Source organism: Lissotriton vulgaris, chromosome 5, assembly GCF_964263255.1.
Source record: "Lissotriton vulgaris chromosome 5, aLisVul1.2, whole genome shotgun sequence".
NCBI lineage: Eukaryota > Metazoa > Chordata > Amphibia > Caudata > Salamandridae > Lissotriton > Lissotriton vulgaris.
Window position 1 is genome coordinate 1,104,827,780 of NC_141693.1, and position 27,036 is coordinate 1,104,854,815.

General features: G+C 41.5%; 1 protein-coding gene across 2 annotated transcripts in view; it reads left to right on the forward strand.

Moving 5' to 3' along the window:
* Nucleotides 1–27,036, forward strand: part of SHOC2 (SHOC2 leucine rich repeat scaffold protein) — a 279,109-nt gene that overhangs the window by 198,630 nt on the left and 53,443 nt on the right. For both annotated transcript variants that reach the window (XM_086922782.1, XM_086922783.1), the window contains one exon: nt 18,971–19,108. In XM_086922782.1, coding sequence (XP_086778908.1) covers nt 18,971–19,108 — 138 coding nt within the window. The remainder of the gene's footprint in view (nt 1–18,970; nt 19,109–27,036) is intronic.

Consider the following 27,036-nt stretch of genomic DNA (forward strand, 5'->3'; position numbering starts at 1 on the left):
TTTGCCATAAAGTTCACTTAAAACATCCTTCATGTACAATTTGGATTGTCACAGTAATTATTATTTAAACAATCGTTGATTGAAAAAAAAAAACATATAAGCCCATGGTTATTGCCAGTGGCATACCACTGATAGAGCATCCTGGTCCCATTGATCACATATCTGGATTAATTGATATCATATGTACACGCCAAGTGGCAATATAGCCTGCATATTACAACAGCTAAAGTTTATAAAACAGTAGTGACTAATGTGCCTGTACAAGGTGCAATTTGAAAGAAAAGAACAGAAAAAGATAAGTAAAAGAGAAAGATAAAGCAGAAGAGAGAGGAATATTACTGGCCACGTGACTGTGTGCGCCAATCCACATGTCAAACATTTACACATACAGTAAGCAAAAACCTTATAATGAAGAACAGGCAGTCTGTCATTATAATAAATATCCAAATCCTAGTTTACAAAACAACAAAAATCTAGAACACATGAACTACTACTGCGCACCTAAACAGTCAAATGCAGTGAGATTAAAAGGTAAATTCAGTAAGAAAAGCACACATTACAGTATGTATTGGGCATTCAGTTTGTCTGTACCCGTGACTCTGCTCCAACCCTGATAGATGGATGTGACCGAATTCCGTGCAGGAAGCTGTTTATTTATGAATAAACAGCTTCCCGCACGGAATCCGTATGTATGTATATATGTTTATATATATATATATGTATATGTATATATGTGTATATATATGTGTATATTGTTAGAAATGGGGTCTCTAGTTGGCAGATGTAGGTACCTTTGACATAATAGGGAACCTTACTTCTAGTCCGTGCAAGAGGGGAAACACACTGTAGAAAACCCCTGCTCACCCCCTTGGTAGCTTGACATGAGGAGACAGGCTTATCCCCAAGGCAATTTGTAAAGTATTTTACCAACACTCACAGTAACCCAAAAAACACCAAAAATGGACACCACACAGGTTTAGAAAAATATAGTGATCTTTACCTAAATGATGCAAGACCAACACAACAAAAATCCAACATACACCATTAAAGCTTTTCTTAGAAATGTTCTTTGGAATGTTCTTTATAAAAATAAACTTGTAGATTGTATATTTCTTTCGGCAAATCACATAAAATATCAATAGCACTGTTCTCTTTAGCACCTGCACAGTCTGTTGTCATCTGCACAGTTCTCTTGTCGGTAACAGACTTTTCCCGACTGACTGCATTTCCGCGTGTAGTAATTGCCAAATATATGCCCCCCACCCCCGATGGGCTTTGGAACAAACAGGTTCCGAGGAGCTGGCCCCTGTACCGCGGCTCGTCTACTGTGCCGGTACGGGACGTATTTACTTGTCAGAAGGTAGTTCCCACCACTTGGGCAAATACTCGCACAGTCCCTGACAGGCCTGCCAATTAAACTGAATCTCTGGCCCGCCCCGCCGATTCCCAACCTGCTCAATGCAATAGAACCCGCAGTGCAGGCGGGTGCGTTATCTTTGGAGCTGATCTTGTGCGACGACCCCACCTGGGTGAAGTGCAGATGACGGGAGTTCTCTTTTCTAGAGGGCGGCTTACGGGGCGAGCAGAGCAACCTTCCGAGACTTGAACGCGCCTCTCCTCACTGACTGGGTGATGACGTCCTGGTGGGGGACTCCCTCTTTGGCGGCCTTACGTAGTGGAACACGCACTCAGCGACGTAGATGCGATCTCCCGAGTAAAGCCCTTCTCAGGAATACCGGCTCCACGAAGAACACACACTGGGTGCAGTCACACGCACACAGGGCTTTAGGAGGTTCTTGGAAAACTTTATCTCCCAGAGCTTTCACAATAGGAGACCAGTTCTTCTCAGGCCCTAGAGCACACAGCAAAGTCCTTCTCAAGCAGGGGGACACAGCACACAGCAAAGTCCCTTGTCCTCTCCTCAGCAGAACAGCAAATTGCTGGCCCGCCCCAGACACACAGCAAGGGCAGTACTCCTCAGTCTGTTCCACTATCCTCGTTGGCAGCAGGTTCCTCTTGAACAAGAAGTAGTGTAAATGAAAGGGTTTTCAGCTCTCATATTTATACCCCATATTATTTGTTCTCTGTGTGAGGGGTGCTGGACCCATTCCAAACCAGTTCTTGGTGCACTTTGTCAGTGCACAACTTCTTCCTTTGTGAATGTGAGCCAGGGTCTTCAGACGCACCACAGGAGGTGGAGCCAGTCTTTTGTGGAAGCCAGGTCCAAGAGCTACTCCTCCCACCACTCCAAATACAGATCTGCCTATTCAGCCTAGGGCTGACTCACCCAGGCTTCTGAAGCCATGACACCTCACCAGCCCCTGTCACTCCCAAAGCTAGACCGTCAATCCATTACCAGGCAGAGGCACACAGAAAGGTTGAACAAGAAAATAGCCACTTTCTAAAAGTGCAATTTTCAAACACATAATTTAAAAACTATTCTCACTAAAATGTGTTATTAAATTCTGAGTTCTGGGATACCAGTCTCCATTTCTCCATCTTCTTCTTATGGGCATACATGCGTGTACAATGTTAAACAGCATACCCCATTCTGACCTATGGGCAAGATGGCCGTTCAAAAGTGAAAAAACTAAATTGGCATTATTTCACTATCAGAACAGGTTACACACATCAGTACATGTCCTACCTTTCACATACACTGCACCCTACCCAGGAGGTTACCTTGGGCCTGCTATAGGGGTGTCATATGTGCACAGAAAGGGAACGGTATGGCCTGGCAAATGGGTGCACTTGCCAGGGCGACATGGCAGTTAACAAACTGCTCGCATGCACTGCAGTGGCGGACCTGAGACCTCTTTTTAGGGCTACTCATGTGGGTGGCACAATCAGTGCTACAGGCCCACTAGTAGCATTTGATTTACCAGCCCTGGCACACTTAGTGCACTTTACTAGGGACCTACTAGTAAATCAAATATGCCAATCTGGGAGAACCAATCCTATTCACAATTTACACAGGGAGCACTTGCACTTTGACACTGATCAGCAGTGTCAAAGTGCCCAAAGCATCTAAGCCAGCAAAAACAAAGTCCAGCATAGCATCAAAAACACGGGCTGGCGTCCCTAGGGTTTACAGAGCCCATGGGAGGATCTTTAATCAAAACAAATGCTTGTTTTTTGTTTATTTTGATTCATGGTTCTGCAGCAATTTTTGTTTTTTTAACGTGCTTTTTTGGCTTGTCAGGGTCACAAGGGGCCAAGGAACCACAGTTAGGGGTTCAGGGTATTCTTATCCTGCCCCCTTTTAATATTTTTTTTTAAACTTTTCTTGTGGTAATTGGCTGAAGCAGAGTCCCCAGATGGCTGCCAACAATTCCTGATTATAGTGTTGGCAGCCAATCCGATTTCAGCACAGGGATTGGTGGACCCGAGTTCCTATAAATGCAATTTGTTTTTTTTAATGTCTCAAACTACTGAACTGATTTACACCAAATAACAAAAAGCACTCTTTCTGGACCAAGACCTAGCTTTCTGCCAAATTTGGTGTAATTCCTTCCAGCAGATTGGGCTGTAGTCATGCTTCGCTCTCCTCCCCATCTTGTCGAGGCAGACCGTTGCTACAGCCTTAATCGCATAGAGAATGGACTAATGCAACAGCCTCTATGCAGGAGCTAATAAATCAGTACTACATAAACTTCAGATGGTTCAAAACACTGCAGCACAACTAGTACTAAAATGGCCTAGAAAATAATCTGCATCAGCTGCTCTGGAAGCACTTAGCTGGTTACCGATCCACAAAATTCATTTCATTTCATTCATTTCATTTCAAAATCCTGAAAATCACCTTTGGAAGCTTCCACTCCTCGGGCCCCCAGTACCTCCGCTCCAGGTTCATTCGCTATTCTCCATGACGCAGCACCCTCTGATCCTCCAATGCAAATCTATTAAATCCTCCAGTTTTCAGATGTATCTAAAAAGGTGGGAAATCTATTGCAGTGTTGGTACCATAGCCTGGAAGCAACTCCCTAGTAATCTGTTTCCATTCACTCAAACCCTCTTCAGGAAGACCCTGAAAACCTGGATTTTCTTGGCCCCAGATACACTATGTAGAGCACTTATCTAAATCCCTTCTTTCCTGTTTCTCAATCACCCTGCCCGCATATCAGTCCGCTATAGTGCCATGATACTCCCTGGAGTGACAGTTGCGCTTTACAAATACCTTTTAACATAACATGTTCAAAACTTCTATGGGAATGAACATGGGATAACCACTATTTTTGACAACCCACCCCCAAGCTGCCGCGCACCCCATACCCCCCCCCCCCCCCCCCCCCCTCGCCCTGATTTTCTTGGTCCCGCTTGACGTATCACCGCAAAACTTCAATGCACAAGAATCATTGGGGCACTTTATTTTGGAAAATTACATGAAGATTCGTCAAACGGCGCCCAAGATAAAGGCAAGTCAAAGGCTTTTCCTATGGAAACATGGTCCTAATTATAATTACCTATATAATAAACTTACTTGCGAAATACTTTCATTTTCATGGTAAAGGCGTATTTGTGGTAAAAAGATTGTGTGTTAAGGACATGCGTGGTAAAGGCATATACTTTGTAATTTATACATGATAAAGGTAAGGTGTGGTAACGGCTGCTTTGTAAAGGCTGTTTCCTTCCATCCATACTCATGTTTACGAAAGCGATGTAAACCACAATGGCTGTGAACAAAAAAATAATATAGTGATGCCCACATGATGCACATCTGCAGTACTTTTGGATTTTCACAAACCTCTGCTTTTGAGTTTGTCAGCAAACCATAAAAAAATCCTAACCAGCTGTCATTACATTTTTGCTGAAATCACTGCCGGACACTTGCAGGAGCCCTTTTATTTAAAAGATCACCACCATGTCAGTGTGAATCTGCAATTACAGTTTGTGGCCCGTCAAGTCAGGACCCAAGCCACCACAGTGCTTGATTGACCAGTTGTGGGTGTCTAAGTGACCCCTTCTTTTTTCAATAGGATATTGTTTACTTTAGGAAGAACTTTGTGGTTTTCCATTGGTTAGTTTCCAAGTAAATGGCAAACTAACTAACATTCTTTTCAATAAAACCTATGCAAAAATGCTAACGGCATCCATCAACCAGAACTTTAGGTTTAGAAAATCAGTGCTGTCTGGTCTGTAGAAAGCAGTCAGGTGTTTTCATGTGTTTCAATTTAGTTTTGTAGTCCATGACCAATTCCATTTTTAATGGGTTGTACATATTGTACAATTGTAATTTAAAATCTGATTTCACCATAAGTTAGTATTTGAAATTAGGATTCCAAAGAAGCTAACTTGAATTAGTAATAACTTCACATTTGAAAATTATACTTATAAAATGAAATATGGTAATCCCATTGTTAGCGTATGGATGACATATCTATTAAAAAGGTAGGTTTGGGCCTGGCAAAATATTTACTTTGCCCGTTCGAAATGCCAGTTTGAACCGCACACAGGCCTGAGACCAGGGACATCTTAAGGATTTTGGGGGCCCTGGGCCAAACATATTTTGGGGTCCCTGTTCGGAACAGTTTTGACTTCATGATCTATTGTATTGTAATTGCATTTATATAGCGCTTACTACCCCTGATGAGGCGTTAAAGCGATTTTTTGGCGAGTAGCACGCTACTCCGGGACCCATAGAGGATTAGTGTTAAATTAGTATAGTGAAACATGCAAGTACATTTTAAGTGGTGGATAGGTTAGTCAGTTATTTGGATTTGGAATGATAGCAGAAGGATAGAGGGGGACACATGTTTGTATTTATATAGCGCTTGTGGACGCACGCTAGTCAGGAAGCCTAAAAAGGATTAGTGGTCAATTAATATGGTGAAATATGAAGTAATTTCAGTGGTGGATATTAGTCAGTTACTTGGAGTGAGAAGGATAGCGGAGGGATAAAAGGGTAAGAAAGATTTGCATTCATATAGCACTTGTTACCCCTGATGGGTGTTGAATCGCTTTTCTGGCGAGTAGCACGTCACTCTGGAACCCATAAAGGATTACTGTTTAAAATTAGTATTGTAAAAAAAAAATTACAATATGTAGTAATTTGAGTAGTGGATATGTTATTCAGTTATTTGGGTAGTATATTAGTATAGTTTAATATGGAATTTGAGAAGTGAACATGTTAGTCTGTATAGTTTCCGCTCTTTCATGCCCTCTTTGTCCAGGTCACTGACAGTGCACAAGCACACGTGTGCAAATTCTAAATGTTTATATCTAATATTCAGGGATAGTGATGTGTTTACAGTATTTCAATATTGTAACACAGCAGCTGCTCACTAATATTACTGCATATAATCTCTGACACCCTGCCATTTCTCATATGCAATGTTCTGCTTTGATCTAAAAAACTTTTTTAAATGGATGTTGCATGAAACAAAAAAAACATTTCTCTGCAGAATGTCTGTAATAGACTCACGCACATCACTGACATTAAAAATAAATTACGGGAATATCGGTGTTTGAAACAATCTGTTGAAACATTATTCAAGGTCTAGACTCGCTGCAAAACAGAGCTGGCGCTATCCACCTCCACAACCCCCCCCCCCCCCCCCCCCCCACACCCTCCCATCCCGAAAGGCTTGCCCATGCCTTAAAGTGTCTGCTTAAGACATGTATAAAGGGCTAAATAAGTGAGCAGCAAAATGAGTGCTGCAGGCATGCATGCTAGGACATAAAGAGCAGTTAATGGCCACAATGCTGAACATGGTCAAACATTCACCCCCAGTAAAGAGATCTGAGACTAAATCCATCGTTTTTTTTTTTACTCCCAATGCCATCCCAGTCTAAACGCAGCCATATGCAAATCATTCTTGACTGCTCCCCATGCGAACAGTCCAGCCCAAAGTGCCAGGCAAGGTCCTCCCTAAAGGGAAACCAGCATCCTAGGACCGGTTTCAGAGGTATCACCCATCATCAGCTAGCCTAGCTTGACTCCAGTGGCATGGAGAACACGGGACCCACATCTGGGCAACCTTTCCCACTTAGGGCGACAAAGGCAAAAATACCTATTGATGGATCAACTGGGGTGGCATGTTGAGTAAAAGAACAATGGATTTAACACAGATCTCTTGACTGGCGCTTAATGTTTTGATTTGTTCAGAATTCCTTCCATCATTTGTTTGCACAGCAGCAGGCCTACTAGTAGCATTTAATATACAGGCCCTGAGTATTTATAATACCACTTTATTAGGAACTTTTAAGTAAATTAAATATGCCAATTGTGTATGAGCCATTATTACCATGATAAGAGGAAAGATCACTTGCACTTTAGCAAGGTTAGCAGTAAGGCCATCAAAATAGAGGTCTGAAAAAATGGAGGAGAAGAGAAAAAAGTTGGGTCGAAGACTACTCTAAGGCTGACTGGGCAAACATGTGGGGAAAAGAACCGGAGAATTGTAATGCATTATTGCTGTAAACAGCCTAGTTTCTTGTGGTTCGATTGGTTTGCATGTTTGTTTTATAACATATGTCAATTTAAAGAGTAAGCAATAAGATATATTCTAAAACAAATAAGGGATTTGTTCCCAGAATTGCAACCCATCACCTCAAATCACTATAATGTAAATGTGTATCGTAAGGACACTTAGCTGATATTTTCTTCTGTTGTGATGTGCCTGTTCTGAGTCTCCATTTTAGTTACAAGTTGTAGCTTGACATCTTTTCTAATGGTGACTTTTTACGTGTTTTACACTTGCACAATAATGTACTGAGAAGCCAATATACATGCAGTTAATTTCTTAGTAGTAATATTTTCCTGTTCATACTGTCCAAGGCCATCTATTAGGCTTTCTCAACTTTGGTAGAACATACATACTGGACTGCCCCCAATGGGTTAAACAGTGTATGAATTGATTTATTCTGATTTCTCCAGTACACCTTGGACATCAGAAAACTCGCAGATTCTCAGAACACTGTAAACTGACATGATTGAATCCAGACACTTATGCACTTGAGTCAACACAACAAACTTGGTGAACCACATCATTGTAGGATCCACTGGTTATACATGTCACCTTTAACAAGGGTGATACTGTACTGATTGCCTATGACTCACATTTATACTCCAATGCTTAAGTGTGTTTTTCATCAACAGAAAAATACTGATTGCAGTTCAGACATCGGTTATAAAGGAAAAACTGTGGCTCAGGGGAAACGCATAATTGTGGCTACTCCCTTCCAGCCTCAGAGGCTGTCACCAAGGCAAGCATTTCTAACACAAGAGTCTTAAATCCAAGATGGATACAATGGGCAGCTACTGTTGATGAATATGCCTTTGATCCTACCTTGCAAACAATAATTATTTCATTATTTCTCCAATATGAATAAGAATACCCTTCAAAGTTTTGCCCCTTGATCAGTATGATTTCATAAAATATGCAGATGGTTAAGCTAAACCTTCGATTGGCATCAAGCAACGTTAATCAGCTGCATGTGGAGCAGTGCACAATGTCATGAAAGATGGAGAATTCCTTTAACAAAAAACATTTACACAATCCTTAGGGGATTGTACCGCACTGCTGGCTTAATTGAAAGTTTTAATTCTGGTACTATAGAATACTGATCCTAAATTCCCCACACTCCTCGTATGCGATTCTTATTACTGTGTCCAGTCTTTAAATGAGAACTTACATTATTGACACTTGAATGGATTTAGAGATTATATAGGAAACACTATCGAGCCTAAATTGCATTGGTGAAAAGTGACAAATCTTAGATTGCTTAACATGTGCTCATGTAATTCATACATCGTCATAATCATGCTTGCATACACGTAGGGAATTAATTGGCTGCAGAAGCCATGAAATCAGCGTTTCAGACTGCTTTTGCTGCTGCAATTACTCGTTCACACACATGGTTGCATAAGGACGTCATGGTTGCTGTCCACGCTTCATGTAACTGCTCTCCATTACCTAAAAAATATCCAGCAAATTACTCCTTTCTATTGAGTGCCCAAAACATAAATTTTGCTTGCATTCCCAGGGTGGGTGATCGAGTGATACCCAACCCAGACCGAAGGTTACAATTCATCATGGCTGCTTATGAGGGATTAGCATCTGCCCATGAAGGTGTGGCAGCTACAGTTTCCTTACTGCAGAAACACTATTGGTGGCATGGCCTGTACAACTAAACAAAAAGCCTTGGCTATAACATTTGCCAACAAATTAAGTTTAAACGCAAACACCTAACCTGTCTATTTGGATCACTGTAGACCTCTGAATTCAGATGGTGTGTTCAATTTTATACTATTGGTCATAGGTTCATGTTCTAGATTTCTGTGTGTGTGGCCGCCACAGCGATTGGCTGATGCTCTAACTGTTATTAAAGGTTTGCAAGTCTTTATCGGCATATATGCAATAGCTGCATGCCACACTGACCAGGGACCAGTGTTTTCCTCCAAGGATTACCGGGATGCCATGTTAAAACTGAGTGTTGCTTTGCATTATTCCTCCCCCATTATCCTGAGGGAAATTCAATAGTGGAAAGGAAAAAATGTGACTTAAAGCAGTCCTTAGCAGTTATAGTTTTAGGTTCAGGTTGTTGTTGGATTTATCCATGGAGTCCAGAAGGCTTTAAACCTGCCTAGATGAATCTTGGGTGGCGGTACACCCTATGAAGTTCTTGACAACCCTGGCACAGTGGTGGCAGACACACCTTTTGACATCAATTAATGTTCTGCTGTCTTATAGGAACTGAAAGACTTCAGAGATGAGAAGTAAAATACAATTTCCAAATGGTTTGCCACTGACTGTGAAGGAGCAAACAGCAATTTGTGGCTGGATTACTAAAGGTGGGGATCTAGTTCGAGAGATTACTGACCGGCAAGAATTTGGCCCATAATACAGAGCACCAGTCCTTGGCATTCAGGGTACCAGAACTGTGATTATTGCCACCGCTTGCTTGTTTTAGAAGCAAACGATTTATTTCCATAGATCTGATCAAGCTCCATTATTTGGCCAGTCCTACACAGTAGTCTGCGAGGGCTCCTGCGTAGTTACCTGCCTCCTTTCGCTAACATATAGGAAATCTCTCTACAAGCATTTAATGTACTAATATTGATTCTCCGCGGCTTGAGACTTCAGATGCTGAATTTTCACAACTTCCTGTTACTATTACTAACACAGGATGCACATCAGCATTCAATTTACAATTTTCTACTGATGTTCCTAACAAAAGTTGGTAAACACCTTTGGAGTTGTCTACCAGTTCTCCTTTTCCACGTGAGATCCCTGTTTTTTGCACAGACTGCCTCGGATTACTTTGCCGATATTGATTATTTTTGCTTTTGATTAATTACATACTTAACTGCCTGGTGTATGGGCTTTTTCTGTTTGGCTAAAACAGACATATCTGATTTCTCCATGATTCTGTATTTGAATTTCCATTTTTCTGCTTTTCCTGTTTATCTGGATTTGATTTGTTACAGTTTTTATCATGCTTCTGAACGGACATTACTTTTCAGAACACTCTGCTGTAGAACTGGTAGCTTAGGTGCTGAAGCCTCATTTGTCAATTGCGAAGAGATCTGTCCCCTGTGAACATTTCTGCATTTCCTGTATCTGGTGGAATTGTTTGGGATGAGGTCTCATTTGATATTTTTGGTCCTACAGAAACTTAACAGATTCTTAGTGTCTTTAAGGCCGCTATGGATGAAATAATTACTCATAGATCCATGTCTGATGAATGGGATGTTGAAACTGTCAATAGCATGCTTTCTGAAATAGTCTTCTACAGTATTTGAAATTGAAGATTTGTATTTAAATTCTTCCTATTATGGTGAAATGTTTTGTTATTATGCTCACCACTATTTACAGAGTTAATACTCCACGTACAGGTTTTAATTACACATGATGAGAACATTGCTGATGCAATCAGTGGGTGGTTTAAACACATATTTGAAAAAATGTGCCTATTTTTCTGGACTCAGTTTCTTATTATAAGCTTATCCCTTTCCCAGTGAAGAAATGTATGCTGGGAAGAGGTGAGGCGCCGCGGCCTGGGCGGCTGACTCTGGAATCTGGGGATCACGGGTGCCATTGGCAGATTAGCCCAGCACCATGTGACTCTGGGCAATAGCTTGCTTAATCTTCCTGGCGGCCCCCAGCGCCTAGAGACCCTTTCGGGTGATTGTTTGCGCTTTACAAATGTGGATTATTATTATTATTATGCTGACCTAAACAAAATGTATTTATTCAGATTCATTTATTTCCCAGCTGGCAATACAAGGCTATGAATATTGGGAGGGAAATATTGATTTGAAATCAGTTTGGAAGTCATGATACGAGCAAGTACAGGGCAGTGATTTATTTATAAAGTTTTATATAGCGCGAACAAGATCCCGAAGGATATCAGAGCGCTTTAAAATATGTTGGAAGAGGTGAAAAAATGAAATATACACAGCAATTGTGGAAAGAAAAAAAAACACAAAAAAATGCTAAACAGTAAACATTGGTACACATATAATGTATCATTTTATCCAGACGATACGATCTGTGAATGTTAGTTGTGCCATGGAGCTACAATGTGTTTGCTGCATGTAGATTTGTGGAGGCATAATACAGGAGGATAACAGTTCTGTATAGTTAGTGTGCTGTAGATGAACACTGAGTGCAAGCGTTCTTGCACTGAGTGCAAGTGTGCCTGACTGGTACACTACATGGAGGACCCTGGGCTCCATTTTGGAATGTCTAGGCCTGCCTGGTGAAAACATGAGGAGTTGAGGAATCCCCCCCCCAAGACAGAACCGTGCATTGCTGCATTTCTATGAGCTGAGAGGGACATGCAGTAGAGGATGGGAGAGCCAGGCTCTCTCAGTATTTCAAAGGGCTCTTTGATTCAATGATAGATCACAAGGAAGGGGCCTGGACACATCACAGGAAGAGAGAATTGGGGCTGATAAGGAAATCACAACGTTTTGGACTGGGAGTCTAGGATCAACCCCTTGAAGCACACACCACTGTGCCCGAAATCCAGGAGAACTATTGTCACCCCCATGAATCTTGATGTGGGCTAATCAGTTCTTGAGTCCTGCCTGCTGTCAGACACCATTCAGGAGGAAGAAGAAAGGGAAGAAATGGGAAAGACGTCCATTTCAAAGAAGCAGAACATCAAAATAAAACTTCAAAGATTCAGACACCAAATCACATTTTGAGCCTGGAAAAGGAATATAAGAAGGGTGGGGGGGTTGAGACCCAAACCTTTGCCATCTACCGAGCAGCCAGACAACCTGTGTGATGATGAGGAGGGGAAGCTCTCCAAGACCTCTGTCCGTAACCAGGACTGGGGTCCCAGGACCGCCAGTCTCCCTGCTGGTGATTTATTTAGAGCTTGTCTGATCCCTAGACAAATTTTCTTTCTGAACAAAACAGTGCAGCAAACTACCTTTTGTAGGTTTGGCTGAAATTAAAGAAATGAGCATTCCTTCTATTGTATGTTTTGATAATTGGCAACATTTTGCAAATTTTACTGAGGAACACCTGAATATGATGGTATAGAATGGTACATAGGACTCTTACCTTTCTGGTTCAGATGGGTGATTATTTTAGCCTGTTGATGCTAATAGTTGTAACACATGTTTTTTAAACTACTCAGTGGGTTTCAAGGCTAGCAGACCAGACCCCAATATATGCAGTCACAACATTCAAAGGTGGTTACCACCTATAGAGCAGGAAAGTTATGCCAGCATTTCACCTTATCTGCAGTTAAGAAACTTCTATCTGTCCTTTCCGAGGTCATGGATTTACCAGACTCTTGTTGGGTTCTCGGTCACCATATTCTAAATGACTCATATAGGCCACTTAAAATGAACTGTCGAAAATTTCTCAGCAAGAAGCTGCTGAACCCTCAATACAAATTAACAGGGGTATTTTGGGGAAAGCGTTTGTTTTTGTAGATAATGGCATGACTACATTGTCGACACAATATTATTCACAGAATAAATGCATCATCTTCAGTATATATAATTCAGAATGGCTTGTCTCTCCTCCAGCATCGGCAAAATCAATTGAGATAGATTATGGAATTGAGTTGCACGTTGCAGCTTTTAAAATCAAACTGTATGACCTGGAAATATATGAACTCAACAGAATTGTTTTTGCCTTACAATTTAACACACACCCCATGGGATGATTGCAAAGAAAGATGCGACTTACACAATGCTGAACATAGCTGAAACACCATCTGCTGTATGGTTGAGCTTCTGGTTTATTTCTTTACCATTATACACATTTCAGTCAACATCTAGTCTTAAATACTTTAAGTAGGCAGCTATGAAGCTTTAGGGGAGAGTATTGTTCATGAAATAGTTTTTTTGCCCTTTGATAACAGATGTTTGAATGGGGAAACTGAATCCTTCATTTTTGGAAACGAATGTAAAACTTCATTTCTCTATTCACTAGTTCGTAAAGAAGTGACACTTCATGGTGTGTGCAGTGTTTCCATGGCCAATTGGCGTGTTATCTGAAGGGCATCCCAGTCTCATTAATTTGTCCAGTGTTCAGATTGCTTTCAAATGGAAGTTATTTGATCCTGAACGACCAATGTTGGTGTGGGATTAAATCGGGAGTGTTAGATGAGGTGACAGTTTCAAGGGCATGACTAGTAATAAAGTTTGATTTCTGCCCACACACATAATTTGGGCTTGTGGCCCTCAATTCCTATTTTTTAACATTAATTTTGTTGAGTTAAGCTGGCTGAAAGCATGATTGTTTCAGAAGAATGTTGCACAAACATCTGCTTGAGAGAAGTTTGATGTTAAAGATGCAAGGACTTCCTCTGAAGTACAATCGCTATTGCACATAAACGTACTAGAGCATTTTGGTGAATATGTACAAGGAATATTTATTGCTTTAAATGCCGCAGGAGTAGTGCACTTTTTTAAAGCGATTGGGTCTGGCTTTGTTTGTACATTACAGACTATTCTGGGTGATTCCATCCTTTTCATACTCATTGGTTTTCAGTACATTTGCAGGTACACCAATTGTGTTATTGCTGTAATGATACTGTGTTTGTTTCTCCGCAATGCATGTCCCTCCTCGAGGCCAAATAGTGATGGACTTATCACACATCCTGCTTTGTTATGAACGCATGATACAGTACTTTGGATTGTCTTTACTTCAGGAACCAAACAACAACTAATCCTTGACCTTTAGACTGGTGTGGTTACGCTGTCTGTGGTGCCTTTGTGAGTGTGCACCAAACCTATGTCTTGTAATGCAACTGGTTCTATCTATGGATATGGATTTGCAAGTGCGTACGTTGAGGGCTCCTTCAGTGCGGGTCTATGAGACTACCAGTCCTGCAGAATGCTCACTATGAGCTGTTATCACCAGCCAGCATGAATACTACGGCTCATGAATTCCTGGGATCTGGTTCTCCTACTGCGGTTACTCTACCAGGGGTCACAGCATCAGCATTTCATTGGACTGGATATGGCCATGTTTTTTATTGGGAATTCGCACTTAGAGCCACTGGATATATAGTCTGCAGATGCAGGTTCCTTCAAGGATCCCACTGATTCTCTGAATAGGGGAAGTATTTCGGGTGCCTCCTAGATTTTTAACCCGACCCTTTGTTTTAAAAAACATTTTTAATGGCTTTCATCTGCTTTATTATATTTTATAGTCTTTTAGCTTGAACTTTTTGACTGCTTTTAGTTTGGGTAGAGTCTCCCTCCGGCCCAGCAGAGGGTGTTGGAATGTGCAACAGGGCTTGCTCTGAGTCTCCATTTTAGTTACACATTTTAACTTGACACCTTTTTCTAATGGTTACTTTTTACATGTTTTACACTTACACGATAATGTACTGACAAGCTATTTTACACAGTTAATTTCTTAGTAAGTATTGTTATGATGTTCGTCCTCTCCATCCAAGGCTAGGCATATAGGACATGATGTTCTTATATTTGATTGGTTAGAGACATCTGAAAGGCTCCAGACAAACAATTGCATCAGCTCTGCACTTTTGACTCTGTGCGATTGGAACAGTGCCTTTATTATATGAACAGCCCCTACATTACATTCGGCAGAGGAGCACTTCTGCTGGGATTGTCCTGGAACTCGGTGCACTATTACTTGGATGCAGCTATGCTGACTCTAAGCTATATCCTACAAAGGATAATAGCCTGCTCTGCACCAGATAGTCTGCCTGACACAACATGATCTGGTAATGCCACTATGCTCTCAATAGTATAGGTAGTACTAGATAACGGTATAAGAGTATAATCACATAGTAATTTCATAATGATTGAACTGTGTCTTTTTCAGCATTCTCGTAAGGCTGGTTACAATGTTTTTTTTCTTGCTTACCTTGGGCTTGCAAAAGTGACAACAAAAGGCTAGATCTGTGCCCATGATTCCCTTGAGGAATAAAAAGTAGCCATGTTCGAGGTTGCTGATACCATCTGGCACCCTGGTAAGGTTAAGGGTTCAGACGGGGCATTGTGAGCTAGCTAGAAATTGGGCCAACCTTTCCTCATTATGTGTATGAACTTTGTTCCCATACTCTTGACGTTTATGTTGTCTAGATTCAGTCCTCCTTAATTCATATAACATTTCAAGCCCATTAATGAGGCCTCGAACTAAAGATCAATCGGCACTTGCACCCCCTTTGAGAACAGATGTAAATCTTCTGTATTCAGTTGAATGAGTGCCACAGGCACAAACTATTCTATTCAGATGTTATCTTAGTCGAAAGCCTGGCTCTAGGCATCCCATTCTCCACTTCAGGGCAATCAAAATATACATCAAGGAGATAGGTTTCAGTATGCTTTAGCCCGATAAAGGAGACATGCTTGTATCAGACATGATTTAGAATTTCTTTTATTTCCCTATCCCCAAGACCCTTGTTAAAGTAGATGCATTTGCCTCATGGTAGATGTTCAGGAGTTCAACACTTTGTCCTTTGATGTGAAGACATTTTCATAAATCTTTTACCAAAGTGTCTGACTCTGGTGCCTGCACAACGTTGATGTGAAGGAATAGAAACTTTCCCATGCCTAGATCCCTGCCTTCTGACAGCCCCTTCCAATGCCAAGCAGCACAAATCATACTAAGGCTGTTTTCATCAGTGGCTTTCACCCTGAACAAAGGGAAATCTGGCATGTCCTTTCCCTAAGTCACCACTTTCCAGGGACCGGTTGAATATAGAACATTCTCTATAATGAAGCACAAGACTGTCCAAAGTAACACCAACTCCACAGTGTGCTAGGTGGAGGGACGTCCTACCTTAATACCATCTGACAATGTAATTTTCCATGAAGAATCGGGCCACCAGGAGAAACTAGCCATTAGATAGTGGGATATCTGTGTACCAAACAGAACCTTACCTCATGGCTGGACGATGTTCATGTATATAAAAGACAGCATGTGTGAATAAGACCCTCAACTTAAGTTCACAACCCATTATGTGGGCAGGGCACTCTTGTTCACTATAAGTGCAACCCTCAGGAAGGGATGCTGCACATAAACATCTTACTAATTGAGTTTGAAAGATGATCCCTAAAGGTGTTCTTACCCTGCATGACGTTTAAAGATGTTGAGCAGAACTGTCAAAATAATCACTTCATATTACATTGCAAAAGAATGTGGCGCAAAGTCTCCAGTGATACGAGACAAGTAAACCATGCCACACTAAAAGTGGAGCCTGTGACAGGGTTAAACATCACATTGCAGGTCCCTTAAGCTAACCAGATCTTTGCAGCCACAAATTGGGCTGCAGGCATTTCCAGCATGTCTTCTAAAGATGTGAAACTTCTTACCTAAATATTGGGAAGCTAATTCTCCTCCAGGGATCTACCTCAGTCTTTATAAGCTCTGAACTGTCCCGTCCGATCCTGAAGTCACTGTAAGGCTGACTCCCATTACCAACTCGTCCATCTCCTGTTGCTTTTCCATTTATTTGGCTTCCACTTGTTTTCATCTGTAGTTCAGAAAGTGTGCAAAGTCCTAAGTATTCAGCAACATTTCCATTGTGCCCATCACCTCGAGTCAATCGGGAAAGTTCAACAAAGCAATTCCATGTTTAAGAGTAAGCTAATATAGTCTTAAACACCTCATTGAAGTGGCTGGATGCATTGCCCTTGTCCTTCTGGTCGGACACACACACACACACACACACACGCACACACACACACACACACACACACACACACTCACACTTTCCCTTGTGTCTGGACAAAGCTATGCTTCTCTGACGAACCCCAGCAAGAGTGAAACACGTGTGCCAGGAGCTGCTTTTACTTGTTCCAGTTTGGCTTGAATGGTATTTTATCAACCCAAGCTGTAATACTGTGCCTGGAGTAGAAAATGCTTTTGCCATTTTTGGCTCGGTGTGGATATCACTTGTCGATCCTGTTCTTAATGACCTTCCCCAAACATGGCAATCACAAGCGCAGCCATTTCAAACTTTTCATGCAAACGTACAAAGCCCTACATTACACAGGACCATAATACCTGAACAGCTACATACACTTTCACTAACCCACTAGACGCCTATGCTCCAGCTATGCCATGCACCAAACCCTCCCCGGGTGGCCAATAACTACAGAGCATGGCCTTAAGCTGTACATAATCTCCTTGGTTACAGCACCGGGCCACCACCAGGCTTTGTGCAACACTCCGTGGGTAGCCAAACAGTGTTGGCCGCAGATCTTGGAATTCATGCCCTGTACTGCACTGTCCTTCTCCCTGTAGCCTGTCCTTCTCCCTGTAGCCTGTCCTTGCCTGTACTCAAACAGGAGTCCTCCTACTTGGTGCCAGCAGCCCCTTCCTCAGCTCTGTGGAGGATCCCTGAAGCTTCAGTTTACTCCAACACATACCCAGTAAGTTCCACAGCAAGCTACAGAATGCTGGCTGTGATACAGAAGGCATACATGAACAGTCTAGTTGGCATAATGAAATAAACATTCAGTGCTGCCCTGTTTCATCTGGCTGTATCCGCAAATATTTCTGCCTTAACAAGTGGGATTTGTGTGGGTGTGTGCATTTCTTGTTTAAAAAGTGATACAAAAACACTGCATTGGCTTACTTGTAGGCTAGGTGTTCTGCTGCTGAGATCGCGGAGTTGTGATGGTACAGGTTTCCAGAATGTGGATGACAGTGAAAGAAGGCCAAGGTTCCTGATATTCCCCTCTTACACAAAAACGTTAAATATATAATGCAAATAATTAATAATTATTTTCAAAGGTCCACTTTGACCTGGGTCCCTTTTCACAATTTCCAAGTTTCTTCATATAATTTCACACTTTGGCAAATGGCAAAAAGGGCACATGTCTTTTCAGTACGGTGGTCATTTAAATACCAGAGTTCTGGAATACAAAGTTTCTGGGGAGTCGTTTTTTCACACTTTCCTAGTGAAATTGGTTCTGCCCATTTATTAGTTCTCTGCCTTCATTCAAATGCTCACCTCGTTGCCTGGGTTATAGGTTTTTATTTGTCGAATCATCTGGTTAGAAAAATATGAACTTTAGATGTGTGTCCCTCGTTAAAAGAGCCTTCTGATGATTGTGAGCACAGTAGGTTATATATCCCCTCCAGATATAATTAAACAAAGACTTTCTGGAACCCTTCGATTTTGGCGATTGTTGATGCTGTAAGATTGGGTAAAAGACCATGCGTTTCACTGGATTGGATTACTCCTTTGTTTTCGTTTAACTTTGCAATATGAAAGCTGTACACTGACTGTAATGAGTTTTTGTGCCATAGACTACATGTGCAGTTACTATAGCTTATTTTCCTTTTATGATTATAATTGTTTGTTATTTAAAGGTTGGAAGTTAGTTTTCTAATTGGATTCTATCAGGAATCCTAACTTTACGCATAAGTGTTTAAAGAATGAATGTGCACTATGGTAAGTGCGGTGACAGATGGAGTACTGCAGCCTAACATCTTCCATGTTTCCATGACTACCCTAGCAGTAATCCTAGAACACAGGTGGACACTTTCCTAAAATTCTTTGCTTTTATTTTTAGGTTCTTGTCTTGTCGAATAATCTTCTGAAGAAGCTTCCCCATGGCATTGGAAACCTGCGGAAAATAAGAGAGTTGGATTTGGAGGAGAACAAACTTGAATCTTTGCCTAATGAAATAGCATATCTTAAAGATCTACAGGTTAGGATATTAATATGAGGAATGCACATCATGAGTTAATTCTACTGAGTATTTCAAGAAGAAATAATAAGTTTGCATTTACCACTTTTTAAGTTTCCTGTAGATGTTCTCTCCTGCGTATGTAAGGAAAACGTATCCGAACAGTCATGTCAAAATTCCTTTCAAAGACCTTGATCTAAGGGCCCATAGTTAGACTACAGCAGCATGGAGTGAGTTAATGTTTCACTTTCCACAAAAATATTCACTAACTTTAGCGTTACATAATTGGTACATATTCAAAATGATTACAAATTATTTTAAATAAAATTATTTGAATGATTTGTGATTTAAAAAACAAAATAAATGCATACATAGAGGTGATTGTTGGTGTAGAACATTGACCAAAAGTTAACATTTTAGCATCAGACTAGAGTTGTATTTTTCACGAGAAGAGGGCCATAAGGTAACACACTTCCAAAATAGAAAATATTGGTTGAGTCTCAGCTGTCTCAAAGAGGAGCACCACTTTATCAGTTAACACATTGTGAACAAAGTATTGACACCTGTCCTAGAAAACCTGACCTAGTGGGGCTGTTTTTTTTTTTTTTTAAAGGTGCGCTGTGTACACAGGTTCATAGTGCCATAGTTGCCTATTTTCATAATGGCAGAACTTTATTAAAGAAATCCTCTTTGCTTGAAAGGTAGTCTACAATGGATAAACAAAAAGGATATATGGAGTTTCATGAAGCACACTGGAAAAAATTACACTTACTTGTATTTTTGAAATCTGTAATATAACGGTTTCTCTGTCAAGTTTCAGTTCCTTGACTTTTGTCTATAGGCACTTTTTAAATTGCAGATTACTAGATGAGTGAAAAACATAGTTACTGTTTTTTTTTACTAGCTCATCGTGTGGTAAGGAATTCAGGAATACTTTATAAGTCATCAATATCATTTGTAACTGTTTCTGCTGCCTTCTCTCTGATCTAATAGTAACTGGCCAATCATCATTGGGCAGAGTTGATTTTTTTGGTCAGATACAGCAAATGATACAATGTCTTCCATTTTTAAAATGGACTGACTTGGAGATACTTCAGTTTAATTTTGGAATGTATTGTAAATGTAAAACGGGCAAATATTTGTGTTTGTCTCTAGTATAACTAGTGCAGTGGAGTTCCAATATTTTAGCCTAGCCTCCTTTTCATTTTATTTATCTGTTGTAAAAGAGTGCCGCTTCTCTGTGGCTATTAAAATTAGTAGGAGGCAAAAAGAACAAGATAGGGCAGGAGTGGTAAAACAGAAGTGGATGAGAGTAGAAATACCCATTTAACATGTAAAGTGCTCATGTAAGGCTGCTTCTTGAAGAGGTTAAAGTCTAAAATAAGTTTCAAGTTCCGGGTCTCAGAGCTACTTAGATGTGCTGCATTTCTACTGAGGGTGCATCCTCAGATCTTACAATAACAAATTCTAGAAAATGATAACATGGTTTCTCCAATATTGGATCTTCCATCGATTTACATGCTTGAATTAACCCTGTTGGCGAGCTGGGAATCATAGTGTTAAACTATAACATTGTACTAATGACATATGCCAATTGTGACTAACCCTGTTACAGTATTAATGATTGTATACAGTTAGAAAAATAAAAATAAAAACATACACAAATGCTTTAATATAATCTCAGTAGTAGCCTATTCACACAATTGTTAATTATCCCAAATTCAGTCAGTCAGAATAAAGCAGTCCTCACCCCTCCCCACCCAAGTCACCATAGTTTGTGTGTTAAGGGAGTGCTCTTCAACTCTGCTCTGTCACATAAGTGGCTTAAATCCTATTTCTCTCAGCATTTTTGAATAATGATCATTTTATTAAGCCTAATACATCAGATCAAATCTGATCTTCAAAAAAAAAAGGTCTTTTTTAAGCCTACTTGTGGAAAAACAAGAGGTTCCATTCTGAGGACCCCACTAGGCGTGCTTATTTTGCCTTCATCCAGTACATAAGGCAAATGATTGTAAAATGTGTCCAATATATTCCACAGAAACTCTCAAAAACAGAAGTTCAGTGCAGTGCCTGGGCGTGTACCTAGGGATATGTCTCTTGCTCGAGCTCTGACATCTGAGCTTCTGCACTGCAACTTAGAATCTGAATCAACAGTAACAGCACAAAGTACAGGTAAGCGGATCCTGCCCAGTCTGCAGCGGAGAGACCCATGGAGTCCCGAAAGATGCCACATCGACAGTAAAAGCAAAAACAATGCAGCAACGACCAGGCTGCACATAGGTGGCGAAAGTGGTGGCTGAGCTGAGAGGAGATCTGCACTTAGTCCCCAGCAGGTGGCAGCGGAATAGGGAGACAGTCTCCTGAAGCCATACATACTACGAGAATCTAGGTGGCTTTTGTCTGACCCAGTTCATAGGCGTGGGGGGGGGGGGGGTACTTGTAGGATGCACCCTTAAATATCACTGCGGTTGGATGCGTGGTGGGCTGCACTCAACCTCGAGGAAGCAGAGGCTCCCTCCGGTGCTTCTGGCTTGTGGGGGCGGTGGAGCGGGGTATAGGGGGGCATCCTGAAAGACTAAATTCTGGGCCTCATAGGAAGCGCTCTTGGCAGACACCTGTGACGGTACATTGGTGAGATGCACCCCCAGCATAACATGTAAAGGCCTACTCCCAGACTCCCTGCCACCTTTTCTGTTGGGACATCCCTCAATTCTTAGGGGTTCAGGCTCAGTAGGGTGCAGGACCCTATTCTGCTCTAATCTCAACCATCAAAGAGCCACAGCACAAGAGAGCTCTCACCCCTCGCAAGTGTGAAAATCGTTACTGTCCCCCCTCCTTTTGACCAGCTCCTCTATCTCTGCTACAATTGAGTCTCCTGCCCTCCCACCTGAGACTGCAGTGCCTCGTCTAGGCTGGTAGCAGTCTCAGTCATGCTGGGCATCCACCAGAGCTTGACATACTTCTAGTGTTATAGTTATGGCTATGTCTAAACCTAAAGCATCCAGAGTCTCCTCCATAAAATATTTTCTTCAAGGGCAAACGACCGAGAAGAGCCAGAACCTGGGCACATCTGCACTGGCACATTCTGTGGACTCCATGGACTCATCAGATACCAGCCTAGATGCACCAGTGACAAAGGCTTACATTAGACACTCCTAGAGTTTCGCAAACATATGGCAGCGTGGAGCCATGACTTCACTAAAATGCTATTTGATTTAGACCAGACCACCCAGAGTCAAATCGAATGGAACAGCTGCCCATAATCAGAAGGATCTCTCATGACTAATATCCTCACTGGATTCATGCCATGAGGATCTGGATGACAAACTGGAAGATTTGGGGGATTGCTCCAGGAGACATGACATGACTTTGAGAAATCCCATAAGTAATCTCATCCTAGAAGACTACGTCCAAGCCCTGTTTCAATAGATCTTTCCAGACCCTCCTGCAGATCCCATAAGGCTCGATCTCACGTATAGGGTGTTCTCTGTGTGCCAGCTGAAGATAAAATTGGCCCTGGGTGATCTCATTAGGGTTACCTTCTTTAAAGACTGAGACAATCCTAGTGGCAGCCCACAAGCAGGAATAAATTACCTTTAGATTCCACCCTTACTCTTTTTCAGGATATATCACCCTCCAGTTGAGCATGCTAAAAGAAGTTCACACAGATCACAATCAACTTCCGCCTTGAAAACATCCCATACAAGTGGTGATTTTCTTTTCGCATGTTCTTCACATACAAAGGTAAATATTATTGGGTGCATGAAGCAAAAGGGGCTTTGTGTTTGACAGAGGCAATGGGACATCCGGCCAAGGCAATAACTAACCAGGATGATCTAAGTGGAGCCTGTAGCAAACCTAAAACTGATAAGGTGGAAGAGGAACAAAAACGACAGACAGCAAATAGAAAATAAGATTTCACAGTCCCCTCGGAAGATGATTGATTGTACCCCATGTTCTAGCTCGTTGGTATGCATACTTCACGGGGGGGGGGAGTTTTTTTGTATTGCCATAAACTGCAATTGCTCCACCAAGCACTCAAATTATGCAATCAAAGTCCACAATAATAAAGTTAGATTCTTCAAATCTTCTTCTCTTTATTCCTTCATCCAATGCCACTGTAATTCACAAAAACACAACCCATGGCAGCTCCTATTGATCCACCTGCCACTAAATTGTCAAAGAGTTGTTCAGCTTCCTTGTCTCTATTCATTCTAGCTTATGCGGCTGCTCCTAAACTCAATAGGCAAACACACAAAGGTAACAGTTATACAGGAGCGCACAGTGTGTGTAAGCAAGTCCAAATACAAGTCCAGTTGGTGCTCAAGGTGGGCAAGAGTCTGTTACCACGACTCTCATATATAGCCACTGTTGGCTATATATGAGAGTCGTGGTAACAGACTCTTGCCCACCTTGAGCACCAACTGGACTTGTATTTGGACTTGCTTACACACACTGTGCGCTCCTGTATAACTGTTACCTTTGTGTGTTAAACTACATTGCTAACAGGTTACCCAGTCTTTAATATCATGATTCATACAGCAACCAACATTGGCATGGCGGGAGTTCGTCAGCTACTGTTCAGAGCCAGTCCTAATTGGTTCCTCCAAGCTAGATTACTTCGGAGGACATCCAAGATAGACTGTAAGATGCATGATAATGTTGGAATGATTTATGAGTTAAGTTGTTGTTTTGTTTGACTTTGTTCACAGTATTTGTTATTCATGGCTTGCACCTCACAGTCCGCATTGCATTCACACCCATTGACTAATTCACGCACACTGGCCTCAAGCGTGGCAGATGGGAAGTGGTCCAAAAGCCTGCAAACATTTTTTCAACCACCTTGTTTCCTCCGAACATGCACCTTATAATAATAGAACTCCTATCACAATAATTACATATAACGGTCAGGCCATAATATTCCTGTCAAGCGGAGGGTGCTGATACAGTGGCTTAAAACAAAGAAACGGTTACCCTCCTTCAAGAAACCCAGGTAGTCTCTAGAGATGTACCCAGGTTTTGCTTTTTTTGGTTCCCATCTTAATTCCATGCACATTTCACCACAAAAACAAATGACACCGTGATGCTCATCTGAAGGGGTGGACTTTAGAGCTAAATTTCATCCACACGGATAGAGAGGATAGTTGGATAGATGTAATGGCAGATTGACTATATGAGGAAAAGGCACAGTTTTACACAGAGTTCATGCCAAAGCTAGCACTCTCCACAAAGGGCCATGTCATAGTAGGGTATTCCTTAATTGTATCATTAATCCCAGATTTGGATGGAACCTCTGTGTGCCCTACATATACCAAGGCTCCTCCCTCCCTTTTGTGTAGTCTGGTAGACTTCAAAATTGAAGATGTATGGAGGGAGCAACACCAGAGAGCTAGAGAATATTCCTTTTACTCAAATGTACATAGATCTTGTATGTGAGTAGACTACGTTCTCAACTCCAGGGTGCTGAGGCCATAAATGATGAGCACTGAAATGGGTCCCAAAAAAATATCGGACCATGCGTCAATTTGGCTCCACCTGAACATGGTGAATCCTATTCCCAAGTCCGCAGGCCATGGCTTCTAAATTTCATTTCACGAGAGATCCAGTTGCAAAGGAATGCATTATGGAGGCCTTAGCTAATTACTTGTGGGAGAATGATAGTGGCGAGATACGCTATAGCATACTATGGGATGCTGCAAAAGCAGTAATTAGGGGGGGGAATTAATATTTCACACAGCAAACCTGAAGAGATTGGGTGGGCAGAGAAAGCAAGAACTTGAGGACGAGATACATTGACTATAAACACAACATAAGCAAAACAGTTCAGCCCGCAGCTATAGGGCTCCTCGAAAAGCAATGAGGGAGCTAGAACAATTACTAATGTGTGATACCGCCAAGAAATTATTATCCATTAAACAAACTTATTACAAGAAAGGAGACCAGGCAGATTGGTTATTAGCCTGTAAACTCAAAGGCGCACACAAGAGATCACATTCTTAATATTAAAGACTCACAAGGCATTCTGCTCTCTGACACAGAGTATCCTACATGACTTTGTTGATTATTACCAATTTGTTTTTTTTACTGAAGAGTATCTGTAATCAGATGCACAGGAGGCCTACTTGGTGGACATTCGGTCTCCACTATTAGAGGCTGGCTTCTCTGCACTTGTAAGCAACTTACCTGGCATTCTTTCAGAAGGCCTTCATGCACATTTTAGCAGAAATGTTAACTGCAGGTTTTAATAATATCTTTAACCAAGGAATAGTCACAGGTACAATGTTGAAATCTCAACTGAAGTTGCTGTCGAAACCTGTAAAAGACCCAACAAACAACTTTGCCTGAGCTTGTGAGTCCATAAAATACCTTGGCATTTACTTACCAGACACAATGGTTGACCTTTATCAGAGCAAAATCTTACCTTTGCTGTGGGTATTATACAAAGACCTCTACCATTGAGACAAACTAAAAATATATTTTCAAGGGAGATTAGCATCAGTTAAATGAACTGCTTCCCCATCTCCTCTGTAATGTAGAGTCTGCCTTTGCGATTATCAACATCTTTAGTGGAGCAAATTTAGCGAAAACTTCAATCCTTTCTTTGAAATGTCATTCTCCAAGTTCTAAAGGCAACATTGTTTACAGGTACAGCAGGAGGAGTCCTGGGCTTCCTGAACATGGAATCTTGTATTCAAGCTGCTCAACTCTGGCCCCCTTCAAACTCTATCATATCCCTTAAATTAACTGTTGGGTCTATTTTTAAAACTATTTCTCCCACCAGAGGCCATTCCATATCTTCCTTTTGCTCTCCCCTCCCACAGGCTCCTTCAGGGAGGTCTTAACAAAACACAGATCCAATTGAGTATTGGCAACAAATCACGTGCAAGAAGAGTTCTCCCCCATTTTCTTCACCACTAACTCCTATTGTATATAACCCAGACTTTGTACTGGAATTTAGTAACCATCACTATAGGGTCAGAAAAAATCGCAACACTCACTTTAGGTGATCTCTACTCTGGCTGTGAGATACTTTAACATGAGGAAATTAAGGAGAGGTGGCTTCCTGACAGTGATGACAAGTTCTGACTAACACAATGGCTTACTAGTTGTAATAAAAAGAAATCATTCGACCTTTAGGCATATTCTGATGTTTTGGGTGGCAGTTCTCTGTCCTATCTTGCAGCAACTTATTGGAATTCCCTCCCCCTTGATCTACAGAACCTTAAGAATCCCTCCCTGGTTCAGAAATAGCTAAAAACGTTCTTGTTCAAGTAGCTTGTCTTCTGCTTTGGTTTCTCTTGATGCTTAGACTCATCTCAATCCCATAAACTTGTCACTGCCTTCTTGATTGCTCATTGTTTTGAGATTGATTTCCATGTGAATCTATGAACGAACTAACATAGGGGAAGAAAAGGTTTCTCATCTGTAACTGAAGGTCTCCAGTATTGGTATCTTTCATAGATTTACATGGGACCCATCCTCCTCCCCTTCCACTAGCACTTATGCACTGGGGTGGGGTGAGGTGAATACTGCTGTTTGAGGCATGTTAGTTGTAGATGCACATGATTTGCATACTGCTGTCATCTGGTGTTGGGTCCGGATGTTTGCAATTTGTTTTTCTACGAAGAAATCTTTCCTAGTCACGAGGTAAGGTGACTCCTCCTTCCGATAATAGTGTGCATAGGCCTCAACTCCATTGTCGGATTGTTTTCTTTCCGCCATCTGGTTTTGACGGGGCTTGTGACGCTCCGGTTTGAAACCGTTCTTTCGGATCCCCTTGGTGCACAATGCACTGTACCTTCGTCTGTATTGTTTTGTACGTATTTATCATCCTCTGTGTGAAAACTCTATCTTTGATCGAGAAGACATCACTGGCAGCCTTCTGGCATAGCCTTTTCGGTTTACTTCCACTCCTTTACACATCATTGAGTCTTCTGCCAATGGAA